The 15,281-nt window shown below is 36.0% G+C and overlaps 1 protein-coding gene across 22 annotated transcripts in view; it reads right to left on the bottom strand.

The window, feature by feature from the left end:
- Window positions 1–15,281, bottom strand: part of ZNF644 (zinc finger protein 644) — a 211,132-nt gene that overhangs the window by 171,057 nt on the left and 24,794 nt on the right. For 9 of the 22 annotated variants that reach the window (XM_064588855.1, XM_064588836.1, XM_064588838.1 and 6 more), the window contains exon 1: window positions 5,352–5,402. The exons of 1 other annotated variant lie outside the window; for it this stretch is intronic. Coding sequence is in view for 4 of the 21 variants with exons in the window: in XM_064588843.1 (XP_064444913.1) it covers window positions 5,352–5,395 (44 nt within the window). In the remaining 17 variants the exon portion in view is untranslated. Of the gene's footprint in view, window positions 1–5,351; window positions 5,413–15,281 lie in introns of those variants that run through there. 12 more of the 22 variants (XM_064588843.1, XM_064588842.1, XM_064588844.1 and 9 more) reach the window with 3 other exon arrangements.

The following is a 15,281-nucleotide window of genomic DNA, read 5'->3' as shown; positions in this document are numbered from 1 at the left end:
GACTGGGGGAGAGGAAGGAATGAGGACTGACTGCTTAATGGGTACAGGGTTTCCTTGGGTGTCATGAAATATAATGGAACTAGTTACAGGTGATAATTGCACAACATTGTAAATCTAAAAAGTCACTGAATTTTATACTTTAAAATTAATAATATATTTTAGGTGAATTCTACCTTAGAAAAAATCAATTGTATTTCTATATACTAACAATGAACATATAGAATCTGAAATTAAAATCACAATACTATCTCCAAAAAACCCAAAATATATGATAAACTGAACCTCATGAAAATTTAGAACTTTAAAGACCCTGTTAAGAAGATGACAACACATGTTGCAGACTGGAATGGGAGAAAGTACTTAGAAAAACCCTATCTAACGAAGGACCAGTAGCTACAATACATAACTCTCAAGACAACGGTAAAAAAATAAACAATCCAACTAGACAATGAGCAAAAGACATGAAAAGACGTTTCACCTAAAAGAAGGTAAAAATGCACATAATCACTTGAAAAGATGTTGAGCATTATTAGTCATTAGGGAAATGTAAATTTAAAACACAATGAGAGCTCTCTGGGCTCAGACCAAGTTTGCGACAGTATAGTTAAACGCACCAAGAAGGTCGGAATCATCGGTAAACACAGAACCCATATGATCCCTCCCTCAGGAAAATGGTGAAGAAGAGTGAAACAAGTCAGCGCGCCAAATACACTTTCTCCTTCTGTGGCAAAACCAAGAGGAAAAGACAAGCTGTGAGGACCTGGCATTGTGGTTCCTACATGAAAACGGTAGCCAGTGGTGCCTGGACCTACAACTACAACACCACTCCTGTCGTCACAGTGAAGTCTGCCATCAGACATTGCTAGCCCATAATAAATGGGTTAATTCTGTTAACAAAATTACTTTGGCTTGTTAAATTTATTAATTGGATGTTCTGATTTGCATTGCATTAATTTTACTTTCTCAAAAGACTTGGAAATTTAAAATCCTTCTAATTAAAAAAAATGCACCAATAAATACCACTTTTCACCGATCACATTGGCATGGATTAAGACAGGAATTAATATTTAGCAGGTGTGGGGAAAGAGATATTCTCAAACACTGCTAACAAAAACATTAAGTGATATAATCTCACTGCAATTTTGCAATATCAGAAATTAAACTGCACATATACACTGACCCAGCAATCCGTTGCTACAAATTATCCTACACTCTCACACAATTCCAATAATGTAGTGAAGAATATTTATTGCAGCACTGCATATAGAAGCAAAAAACCCTGAGATTTACCAAAGTATCTCTATCAACAAGGAAACAATTATATTAAATGTAATCCATATATGGAAAAATGTCCAAGATATACTGGCAAATGGAAAGCGAAAGATGTAGAATACATATCAGCTATTTCTGATAATTTATGGGGAGTACAGTGCTGGGTGAGAGAGGAGGACAGTTTTACTTACTCTAAACATCTCCATACTATTTGCTCATACTTAGTAAATAAGTATATGTGACTCCCATAAAAAAATAAAATTTCAAAAATACTAAATGTTACTTGGCAATATATCTGAAAAAGGTCAAATGTACATTGTGCAATCTCATCTATAATGAAGAACAAATATTTTTATTAATTTAAAAGTCTTTTCTTTTTTGCATTACAACAAAGGGCAGCACACATCTACATTGCTACTAAAGAGTGAAGTACAGAGAACTTAATTTGAAAATTAAGGAAATTAGCTAATACAAGGTAAGTATTCATAAAGAACTTCAAATCCTTGGATTCGGGAACTCTGCAAAATGAAAAAAGCAGTGGCTGACCATATAAAATACTGAAGCACAGAATGAAGACGAGTCTGAAACTAAGGTATACCTATCAGCCTCTGAGAAGAGAAACTAACCTAAAATCTTTCAAATACATGTAAGTCAAACAACCTCAAGGTTATATTTCTCTGAATACTCAAATTTATCAACAAGAAAACTAAACATACTTCACATCCATGATGAAATAAAACAAATAACTGACGTTCTGACATTTGATAAGAATCTATGTCTAAGAAAATCCTTGTAGGGATCAGAAGAAACAGCATGAGATGGGGTCAATGTCCAACTCTGTAATCAACCTTTATGGCAGAAGCTGCAAAGAGGAAAAGCAACAAATTGATCCCAGTGGGGAAGAACCTCTCCTTGCTTTGGACTTGCTAGAAGGCATAAAAATCCCCCAGGTGACTACAATGGCCAACCCAACCAGCCTAATTTCAAATATGGAAAAAAAAAACTAGTATAAAATACTTCACAATATTTTAAGTTCCTTAAGCATATTATTTATATATTACAGGCCTACAATGATAAAAACAAAATTTTTAAAAATACTTTTCATCAAACAGCAAGCTTCCTAAGCTATAAAAATCAAAAATATTATCACACTTCCAGACTATGATTCAATTTCCTTCTCTACTCCACTATTTTTTTACCCTCAGGAAAATGAGAAAAAGTTTTCTTTATAGATGTAACCAGTCTTCCTAATTTTCTACTTGTATTAATCTAATACATCCTTTAAAATTTTTAAAGAAATAACTATTACAAACTCACAAAAAGAATACCATTAGTAGCAAACACTCCAATTTCCATAACATGGATTAATGCCTTCATTCGAAAAGAGTAATCAAAATCAACAGTTTTCCTTAAGGTCTCAACTAAGAACATTATTAGCCATTTTTTAAAAACTGGATTCAAAGAAGACTTGGGTAATATTTTATTGCCTTCCAAAATATCTATAATGCTGTATTGTCCTCGTTGGCTCCTTCCTACAGCCCAATAGCAACTGAAGTACCCATGTCCTCATCCCATTCCAGCCAATATTCTGAATCCCTAGCTGACTGAGAGAGAATTCTGTTCATTGTTCCATTTTTTTTTTTTTAAAGATTTTATTTTATTTATTTGACAGAGAGACACACAGCGAGAGAGGGAACACAAGCAGGGGGAGTGGGAGAGGGAGAAGCAGGCCTCCCGCAGAGCAAGGAGCCCGATGCGGGGCTCGATCCCAGGACCCTGGGATCATGACCTGAGCCAAAGGCAGACGCTTAACGACTGAGCCACCCAGGCGTCCCTCATTTTTCCGTATTTTACAAACATTCACTAAGTACACACAGTACTCTGGCACTGTGCTACTAAGATAAGTAAGACACTGATGGTGTCTACCCTCAAAGAGCTCACAGTCCACTAAAGAAAACACTCTACTACAGTATGACTAGGTCTGGCTCAAAGGATAAGATAATGCTTGAGATGGACTATTTCAGGAGATAAGCTGATGAGCAAGAGGAAGGACAAGGTGAGAGGCTGGGGAAGAGTGACAACATATAATTAGGACTAAAACTAAATATATGAAACATCAGACTTCATTTATTAAGGTAATTCTAGACATTCTGGAATAGTTGCAGTGAAACTGTTATATGCTATGTTACGGAGTTTACATTTTATTGTGCAGGTGCTAGGGAACAGTAAAGGGGACAACTAGAGGAAGGAAAGCAGTGTAGAATGCTGCAAAGTGAGGTCAGAGACTTGGAGAATCCAATAAAATTACAGAGAGAATACATAAAAAAACTGTAGCATGTTCATACACTGGAACGGTACTCAGCAGTAAAAAATAATGAACTACTGATACTCACACAATAAGATGTATGTTGGCTGAAAAAAGCGACATATAAACGAGTGCATATTATATAATTCTATATATATAAAACTCAAGAACAGGCAAAACTAAGCTATGCTGATAAAATTCAGAAAGATGCTTACCTCAGGGGGAAAAGGCTATTGGACTGGAAAGGGAAGAGTTTGAGGAACTTTCTGGGCAATGAAAATGTTCTACATCTTGATCTGTATGGTAGTTACATGCGTGAACATGTATGTAAAAGCCTCATTCACCTCTATACTTTAAATTTTACCATACATAAGTTACAACTTAATTTATATAAAAATGTAAGTTATATCTTATTAAAAAAAAGAAAAAAATGCATAATTGTGATAGAACAGGGTCAGAATAAGTTAAACCAGTGTCATCCCTTAAGCAATATCTGACTTATAAGAAATCAGAATAAAGGTTCTAACACACTATATATTCAATTAGGAAACAAAATCCCTGTAAGACCTTAAGTACAAAAGTCTAGCTTCTTCTTCCCTACAAGAAGATATATAGACAAGTGTTCCTTATAAATGCTGTGAAGATAATGTACTCGTCCTAAAGAAAAGAAATAGCTCACTATAAACCAAAAAAAAAAAAAAAAAAAAAATTTTCTACACAGCAGTACCTACCTTACAGAAAGTACTATAAAGATTAACAAGGCATGAGAAGCAGTTAACACAATACAGAGCACAGTAAGTACTCTTCACACTACCACTACAATTATTATTATATAATAGCAATAAAAGGGAAACTTTCCTTCAAATTATGCCTAAACCACTTACTGAGAATACACTGTTTAACTACATATTATTCAACTACAGCACTTCTCATTCTAGGTTTTTTATTTTCTTTTTTTAACTTTGAGATCAGCAAGTTTCTGACAGTTGAAACATCTGGTTAGATTAGAGAAAGACCAAGTTAACTACAATTTAAGTATTCTTTTTAATCTGTTTATATCCTGAAACCATGTTCACTTGCCAAAAGATAGTAAGTCTATCTTTTTAACATCTCAACAGTTAATATTATTAAAAAACCCTCTTTCACATATCAGACCAAAAAAGTACATGATCACAATTCAATTTCCTGAAAGTCAACAGTCTTTAAAATATTAAAGCAAATCAGAATGCTAAATTAGAAAAGTCATTCAGTAGAGATACTCATAAGAAAAAAAGTGAAACAATCATTTATAATTCCAAACATTATATTAACATAAAGAAGTCATAATTTGGCAAATTTAATCAATTTATAGAAGTGCTTCATTAACAGAAATAAGAAAGTAAAATTCGCAAAGGCAAAAACTACTCAAGCACTATAATCAACTAAGAGAACACTGAAGCATCCAGCAAATCTCTTACTGAACTGGTTTCTGAATAGCTAAACCAACCACCAACTCAATTTTCTAACATGTTGAATAGTCACGGGAAACTACATACTTAAGTTAAACTCAACATAAAAGAAGGAAAACTAAGAATTTAGTTCCACAGTTTGATGACTCTATTGTTACTCCCACCAAATCAACTGGAGCAAGTACATCAAAACCAATTCTTCATATTTTGAAGTTTTATTGAAAAACTCATTAATTCTGAACTTGAAGGCACATTTTTAAAACACAAGTTTTTTGTGTTATTCCTACTTTGATATGTAACATTTAACAAAGTAGTCTTCTACTTACCTAGATTTTGTCTTATTAACATCTCGTTGCAAAAACAATCTCATTCGAAATTAACTCAAACCTGAAAGAATACATGTAAAGACCATCATTTAGTTTTTGTGTCAAGTATGAATAAGTACATCTATGATACACTTATTCTTTGAAATTAAAAACTGCAAATCAAATTATTTTGACATAACCTGTATCCAAAAGTGGTTCAACTAAAACATGACCATTTTAAACTTTTAGGAAACTTGCTAAGTACCATTTTTTTATGAACAATAATCTATTCAAATGAGAAACTTAAACTTTCTAGTTCTCTTTCAAAAAATTTACAGTAACTTTTCATTAATTTTAATAGTATAGCAATTAAAATCAGTATTTGTTAATAAAACACATACTTCTATCTAGATGTTTATCTAATACTATTAAATATATATACATATATATATATATATACCAAAAAGTACACCAAAAAGCTGAAGAAAAAAAATACAGTATGAGATGGCATGAAAGTATATACTAACAGTAAATATAAAAATGGCTAACAATGATTAAGTACTTAGTAAATGCCAGGGACCATTATTCTAGAGGATAGTACACACTGATACTTTCCTGCTTCCTCAATTTAATTCACAATCTAGTATAATGTAACAGCTACCCCAACATTCCACTGAAAATTGACTTGAAAAATTACCTACCCCTAATTTTATCACATTCCACAAATTCTAAAAACTCAGTATGTCTTATCCTGTATTCTACAAATCTCCTTCCCCAGCCTGAAACTAGCTTGTTATTCTTTTGAATTCTTATTCACAAAAAATGGCACCACCATACCTACTGCCATTCTCACCTAGATTCCTGTAACTATTCTATTTCCAGACTATCGTCTCAAATTTCTTCTTCCCAGAATCATGTAAGTTATCATTTTGCAATGGCTATTGTGAGGATGTCACGTCTACGCTTCAAGTCCTTCAACAGTACTTACTCATCAATGATCTCATCCTTATCGATTATCCCCAATCTTTACTCTCACATTCACTCCAGGTTTCTAATACTAAACCCCTTCAACTCCCAGAACAGCCCCCATGCCCTCTCAGCTTTCACGCGCTTCACATGGTGAACTATACCTACCTTTTCTCTCTTTAACTTTGCTAACACCTTTCTTACTAGTTTTGTAATATTTAGCTTAGTCACCCTGAAAGATCCTTCTTCAATTTCTTCCACTATGGTGTTTCTCAATTGCATAACTGTTTGATAGCTCTATTATCAACTGTTTACTTATGTGTCTCCTGAACTACAGTATGGACACGAAGGACAAGAATTCATTCATCTCATTTCAGCATTTTCACTGGGTGGCAGGCACATAGTAAAAGTACAACAGTGCAGGCTGAATCAAAGATTAGAAGTTTTGTGTTGTATCCCAAAATGTACACAGGGATATAAAAGATAAAGAAGTAAAATTCAGGCTAATGAGTTTAATTCACATTTCCAGGACTCGAGAAAAAAAATCCATATCCCTTCTGAATCTGGTAACATTACTTTATGAAATAACTACATCTAAGTAAAAAAAGACAACGATAAAAATCAGCCCGGTGCAAACTTTTATTGAGTAAATTAATCAATTTCACTGATCATCAATACCAAGATTTTGGTACTAAATGTTTGCATCCCTACTGAAAACAAAGTTTGTGGACTATAAATCCTAGACTCATTGAAGTATTAGACTTAAGCAAAAAAGAGCTAGAGAAGAAGGTGAATATGGTCTTAATACTAATGTCAACAACCTAGCCAAGTGTTTCTCAAACTTTAGCACACATCAGCATCACCCAGAGGGCTTGTTATACAGACTGCTAGCCCCCACCCTCAGAGTTCCTGATTCAGTAATTCTAAGTTGGAGCCCAATGATTTGCATTTCTAGTAAGTTCCTAAGGTGATGCTAGTTCCAGGACCACACACTAGGAACTGCAGACCTGGAGTTTTCTGCATAATGTCTAGAAGAGATGAGAATATTCTCTCAGCCACCCAATGCCACCAATCTTTACCTACCCAGGACTGGATACTGTGACCTATTACAAGCTAAACTAAAAATCAAAGTGAGAACACTAAAAGTCTACTATGAATTGCTGAGTGTGATGGGATGAAAAAAAAATGGCCCTGCAAGAGAATCCACATCCTAATCCCCAGAACCTGCGAATATTACCTTCTATAACCCCTCCCCCCAAAAGAAAAGTCTTTACAGATGTGATTAAGTTAAAAAATTTTGAGATGGAGAGATTATCCTGGATTATCTGGGTGGGCCCTAAGTATTCTTATAAAGAGGGAGATGGGGAAATTTGACTATACACAGAGAACGTGAGACAGAAGAGAGAGAGATTTGAAAACACTGGCCTTGAAGATTGCAGCCATAGTCAGGAATGTCTGTAGCCACCAGAACTGAGAGAGGCAAGGGATGGATCCTCCCCTAGAATTTCTGGAGAGAATAACCCTGCTGACACCTTGATTTCTGTCCAGTGATCCTGATTTCAGACTTCTGGCTTTCACAATTGTCAAACATAAGTTTGTTATTTAGAACCACCTAGTTTGTGATAATTTGTTAGAACAACAATAAAAAATGAATATACTGATGATGGCAGGTTCTCTAGGAAGCCAGAAGCACTACATAAAAGGTGCTATGAACAGATTCTTCATATGTTGAAACCCTAGTTCCCAATGTGACTGCATCTGGAGAAAGTGCCCTCAAAAAGGTTAACTGAGATTAAATAAGGACATAAGGATGGGGCCCTAATCCAATACGACTGGCATCCTAATAAGAAGAAAAAGACACCAGGGATGCATGCACAGAGGAAATGCCACATGAGGACACAGAAAGAAAACAGCCACCTTGAGGAAGGAAGCCTCAAATAAACCTAACACCCTAATCTTGGACTTCTAGACTCCAGAACTGTGAGAAAATAAATTTCTGTTGCTCAAGCCACCAAATCGGTGATATTTTGTTATTGCAGCCCTAGCAGACTAATACAAAGGATATACATGTTTGCACAACAATGTGAATGCACTTAATGCCACTTTCCTATACTTTAAAATGCTTAAACTGTTAAACATTATATGTATACTTTACCGCAATCCATAAACACCACACAAAGACAGTAACTAACTTTGACTTCAGTTCTTTTTTATTTTGCTCTTTTCAGTTATATTTCAAAGTCCGAGAAAAAAAAACACTTGTAATTACATTTGTTCCCCAGAGTCAAACCAGGTCACTGTAAACACTATATTTTTTAAAGGGGAATTTATAATGTAGTTTGATAGGAAGTACTTTTTAAATCCACACCTAAAAAATATAATTAGGATACTGTCTAGGTGAGTAATGAGAAAACTACAGATCAATATACCTGATGAATACTGAGCAAAAATCCTCAACAAAATATTAAAAACCAAACTTAACACATTAAAAGAATTCTACACATTGACCAAGGTGGATTTATTCCTGGAATGCAAGAATGGTTCAACAAATGAAAATCAATGTAATATACCATATTAACAGAACGAGGGACAGAAACCACATGATCATCTCAATCGGTGCAGAAAAAGCATCTGTCAAAACCCAACACCTTTTCATGACAGAAACGCTCAACAAACTGGTAATAGAAGAAAACTACCCCAACATAATAAAAGCCACATGTGAAAGGCTCACAGCTAGCATCAAACTCAATAGTGAAAGATGGAAAGTTTTTCCTCTAAGATTAAGAAAGTAAGGATGCCTCCTCTTTTTTTTAAAAAAAGATTTTATTTTTAAGTAATCTCTACACCCAGTGTGGGGCTCTAACTCACAACCCCGAGATCAAGAGTCATACGCTCCACCAACTGTGCCAGACAGGCACCCCAAGAATATCTACTCTTGCTACTTCTATTCAACATGGTACTTAAGTACTAGTCAGGGCAAAAGGATAGGAAAAAAGAAACAAATGATCTCCAAACTGGAAAGGAAGAAGTAAAATTATCTGTTTGCAGATAACATGATCTTTTAGGTAGAAAATCTTAAAGATTCTTAAAAAAAAAAAAAAAAAAAACTCTAATAAACGATTTTAGCAAAATTTCAGAATATGAGCATGTGAAGATCAGCTGCATTTCATATCCTAACAATGACCAAACTGGAAAACAAAATTATGAAAATCTAACTTACAGGGGTGTCTGGGTGGCTCAGTTGGTTAAGTGTCTGACACTTGGATTCAGCTTAGGTCACGATTTCAGGGTGGTGAGGTCAAGCCCCATGTGAGGCTCCGCGCTCAGCGGGGAGTCTGCTTCCCCTCTTCCTCTCCTTCTCCCTCTGCCCCTCCCCCTGCTTGCACACATGCTCGCTCTCTCTCTCTCTCTCTAATGAATAAATAAATCTTTAAAAAAATTAAAAATAGAATTAACCTATGATACGGCAACCCCAGTTCTGAGTATATATCCAAAAGAATTCAAAGTAGGATCTCAAAGACAGATTTACAGCATTATTCACAATAACCAACTGGCAGAAGCAAGCTGAAAGTTCATTGACAGAAGAATAAAGGAAATGTGGTATATACATGGAACACTGGAATGGAATACTGTGCAGCCTTTAAAAATAAGGAAATCCGATCACAAGCCACATTAAGGATGAACCTTGAGAACATTATGCTAAGTAAAATAAGCCAATCACAAAAGACAAACACTGTATGATTCCACTCATGAAGTATTTATAGTAGTCAAAATCACAGAAAAAGAGTAAAAAGGTTGTTACCCAAGGGTTGGAAGTGAGGGTGTGATAAAATTAGAGTCTAATGGGTACAGAGTTTCAGTTTTGCAAAATAAACAGTTTTAGAAATCTGTTGCACAACAATGTGAATATCCTTTTTTTTTTTTAAGATTTTATTTATTTATTTGACAGAGAGAGAGACAGACAGAGACAGCGAGAGAGGGAACACAAGCAGGGGGAGTGGGAGGGGGAGAAGCAGGCTTCCCGCTGAGCATGGGAGCCCAATGCGGGGCTCGATCCCAGGACCCTGGGATCATGACCTGAGCCGAAAGCAGACGCTTAACGACGGAGCCACCCAGGCGCCCCCAATGTGATATCCTTAACACCACTGAACTGTACACTAAAAATGGTTAAGATGGTAAATTTAATGTTTTTTTTTTTAACATTTAAAAAATATGTAAGTACCAAGAAAAAAAAACACATACAAGGGCCAAGATGGATTAACAGGGATTGAGTTTGCCCTCCATCTGAAAAGTCTAAAAAACCAGAACTATATATGAAATGACAGTTTTTGGATATTAGACAGGCAAATACAGAGGCTGAACCCTAAGAGAAGGGAAACAGATGAGGTAAACCCTCCAACAATCCCAACTTACTACAGACCCTCACCTGGGGACAGGATACCCAGGCAGAATCTGGCGGTTTCCCTGAGTTAAGGAGACTGAATTGGAAGTCCAAAGCTAAGACAGCTAGGGACTGCAGGGCAAAGTACTAGAGAGAAGACAACTGCACAGAGTGAGAACACCCATTAAGTATTATTAAAACAAACCCAAGACCAAGGAAAGAGCCACTCAAAAGGATGACAAGGATTACTGCCCTAGTCTCAAACAAAGACAAAAATAAGACCTATTTCCTTCAGACAGAGTGGAAAACCTCTTAATTCAGGTAGCACTGACTAGAGTAACCCTAGACTAAACACTTTTGAAAGAAAGACCCAAAAGGGGAATGTAGCTCAGAAGGGAAGAATCACAAAGTAGCATGAGGAAACTTTCAGGTGTGATAAATGTATTCAGTATTTTGTTTGTGTGGTGATAGCTTCCTAGGTGTATACATACCTCAAAACTTATACTGTACACTTTAAATATGTGTACGTCACTACATGTCAATTATTTCTCAATAAATCCATTTTAAAACCTCAATTAAAACAAAACAACCCAATCACAAAATGGGCAGAAGACTTGAAGCAACAAATCTTTTGGTGAAATCTTTCACCAAAGATATATGAATGTTAAGTACATGAAAATACACTATCACTTGTCATTAGAAAAGTACAAATTTAAGCCATAATGAGTTATCACTATACAACTATAAGAATGGCTCAAATTAATAAGACCAACCATACCACATGTTGGTAAATGTGTGAAGGTACTGAAACTCTCATACAATCATACAGGAAGATAAATGGCACAACTACTTTGTAAAAAGTTTCACCATTTCTTGAAGTGTCAAATATACATCACTACATGTATGATCCAGGCATTCCACCCTCCTAGGTATTTACCCAAAGAAATGAAAGCATATGTTGATATAAAAACTTATATATAAATGTTCACCTTTATTTGTAATGGCCAAAAGCTGAAGGAAAAAACATCCACAGACATGTGAACCCTTACACTGTAACTTTATAATGGAATAAGAGTGAACTAATTACACATGCAATGTGGATGAACCTGAAAATAACTATGATGAGTGAAAAATATGTAGACAAAAAGATTATATACTGCATAAGGGAAGGAGCAATAAGTATGAAAGAATTAAAAAGGGGCACAAGGAAAGTTTTGAGGGTAAAGGATATGTTTACTATCTTGTTTGTGGTGATGGTTTCATGGGTATATATAGATATCAAATCTATTCAAATTATATACACAAAACATAAGATTATATGTCAGTTATACTTCAACAAATCTGCGTAAGATCACAATAGACAAATATTAATAAACTTGGGAAAACAATGAGATCTTAAATTAAAGAAGTCAGAGTAATAATAATGAGCACAAAAATAATACTGTCATTTATAACCAAAAAAGAACAGACACAAAATGAATCATCTCTCAACATCTACCACTGGTACTACAATTACTCTACAATTGGTAATTCACTGCACAAGCAATGCTTCCAAAATGTCATAGGATATATCCTACAAAACAAGTAAACTAGAGTCATCTGGACCTTCAAACAGATTGATGTATTCAATTTATACTTGCCTAAACTTCTGTACTCAAACACAATTCCTACTGAAACAGAATACTGCTCACCCTAGAACACAGAAATTAATTTTACAGCATGAATCAAAACTCTGTCTGCAATGGGGCACCTGGGTGGCTCAGTCATTAAGTGTCTGCCTTTCGGCTCAGGTCATGATCCCAGGGTCCTGGGATCGAGCCCCACATCGGGCTCCCTGCTCCGCGGGAAGCCTGCTTCTCCCTCTCCCACTCTCCCTGCTTGTTTCCCTCTCACACTGTGTCTCTCTGTCAAATAAATAAAATCTTAAAAAAAAAAAAAAATCTGTCTGCAAAGTAGCCCCAATTCTATTCTACTCCATTATCCATGCGTTTGGCAGTGAGGCTTTGGGGTTTCACCCATCAAGAGGGAGAGTGTTTTCCCCTGCCCTTTAACTCTAGGCTTCCTTATAAGGAAGACCAATGGAATGCAATGCATGTCAGTTTGCCAAATCTGAGTTAGACCTCGAGAGACCTTGCATGTTTCTGCTCTTAGAATCCTGCCTCCACCATAAGAACAAACCCAGTCTAATCTGCTGGAGGAAACAAGACAGCCCAAATGTCCCACCACAGGCCATCCTAGAGAACCCAGCCAAGAGAAGCAAAGCCACCCTCTTGAACTGCTGCTAAATGCAGACTCATCAATGAGCCCAGCCAAGACCAGAAATACTGCCCAGCTGACTCATAGACTTGTTTTAATAATAAATGTGTTTTAAACCACCAGGTTTTAGAGTAGTTTGTTACACAGTAATAGCTAACTGATATAACTCTATCCTAAAGATACCATATTAAATTATTCTTATCCCTAGAAGAGTTATTTTAGATTAACAATTGGTCTAGATCTTAATTTTGAAGGCAAGGGAAAAAAGAGACATAGGGGTCTATTTTACTGTTTTATTAGCAGTGACTCTACAAAACATCTTGTCAGTTTGTCAATCTCAAGAGACATATAAACCGAGCAAAATCATTTTTATAAGTAATGTTACCAGTCACTATTATTTTTTGTGAAATTCTGTTGCTAGACAGCTTTACTAGATTCAACCATATAATGAAATTTTTCAGGATCCTCCAAAAATCGATGAAAACTATTATAGAGCAATCTGCTATCATTCCTTTTCTTATTTATGTTAATAGCACCCTGACTGCCCATTAATAAAACACTCTTACTCAACTGTTAAAGTGGTACCAATTATAGGGCCCTGAACTGAGGGATGAACAAGTGACACCCAGGCTGATGAGAATTCCTCAGGTAGCCACAGTAATTTATTCATGGATGAGAACGTGGGCTAGAGTGGGAAATTAAAAATTCTTCTCAGGATGTCTGCAAGTACTAGGAAAGGTATACTCTTCAGTGGAAATAACAGCTATGAGAATTATATGTGTCAGGCAGCCATCTCTGCCCACCTCCTAACGTACTTAGGAATGAAGTCACCACAGAAAAAACCCAAGCCACTAGATATAAACATTATCACAATAATATCATATGCACCTATCAATCCAAACATGCCTGAAATAATTGCAGTTAATAGCAGAATAGTAAATATTTCTCAATCCTCCTACTGAAACCTACTAGAGAAACTGAACAAAATATTAAAAACAATCAATCTGAAGGCACCAAAAAGCTAACACAACAGTAAAGAATGACCAGGCCAGGATCTAAGACAGGATGGAAACCTACAGATACCCTGGGTGGCCTGGGTGGCTCAGTCGGTTAAGTGGCTGCCTTCAGGTCAGGTCACAATCCCGGGGTCCTGGGATTGAGCACCGCATTGGGCTCCCTGCTCAGTAGGAAGCCTGCTTCTTCCTTTCCCTCTGCCCTTCGCCCTCCTCACCCTCGCTCATGCTCGCTCTCTCTCTCTCTCAAATAAATAAATAGAATCTTAAAAACAAAAAACAGAAAACAACCCAGCACCCAAGGATGATTTGCCTTGGGGGTTTTTGCCAATCCAGATGAGGCAGCTGAGAAACTGATCATTATTTCTAACATTGTTAGAGTTAACAGAACTAAAAGGGGAATGTAAGGTTCAGAAACGGTGGGAACCATATAAATGCTGCCCACTATTTCAGCTGAGACCCCAAAGGACTAAACTCCAGTGAGCCAGAAGTAAACAAGTCCTTGCACGTACTGCAGCCCTACCTAAAGACATTTAGCTGAGCAAATAAAAAAACTCAATCCCTAAAATTTAATTAAAGTAATCCCAGACTGCTGGAGACCCCAGGTGTGACACAAGCAAATGAAAATCATCTCTGGAAAAAGACACTACCATAGGGCTCAGAATTTAAGCCTGGAAAAGCAGCTGAAAATTTAAATGGAATTTAAATGAAAGAACATGGCAGTAAGAGAACCAGAGAAGCAGTCAAACAAAAATTCTCTGTATAAATTTTGCCCAAATCACTGGATGACTGATAAACTATGTATGCACAGAGAACAACTGAAAGGGTCAAGGAGAAAAAGTTAGCAGAGGTCAGTATTTTTACACTTGAAAAACAGAGCTGTACTATTGATGCTTTTTCAACAGAGTGTATTTCTCAAGTGTGCACAGTTTGGGCAATAGGGAGCTGAAGCCTTATAAGGCTGAAGTGACTGAGGACAGAACCCAAGCCCAGGAGAACAGGTGGAAATTATTGGAATCCCTAGGAGCAAGAAAATCACAGGGCAAACGTCAAAATCAGAATATAAATTTCATCCAATTCCCAGAACATGAATAGAAACCAGAGTCACTAAAACATATTCATAATGTCCAGTTTTCAAGCAAAATTGTATCATACACAAAGAACAATAAACTGTGATCCATACTCAGGAAAAAAGGGGGAGTCAACAGATACTGATCCTGAGCACCCTGAATGTTAGGGTTAGCATATGAAGAATTCAAAACAGCTATTCTAACTATATTACAAATATTAAAAGAAAATAAACTCAAAGAATTGAGAGAAACCATGAAAAAGAAA

This window comes from Mirounga angustirostris, unplaced genomic scaffold, assembly GCF_029215605.1.
Source record: "Mirounga angustirostris isolate CCGP_5_RB_7025 unplaced genomic scaffold, mMirAng1.0.hap1 SCAF_4, whole genome shotgun sequence".
Classification (NCBI taxonomy): domain Eukaryota; kingdom Metazoa; phylum Chordata; class Mammalia; order Carnivora; family Phocidae; genus Mirounga; species Mirounga angustirostris.
This window is presented reverse-complemented; position numbering and strand designations above follow the sequence as displayed.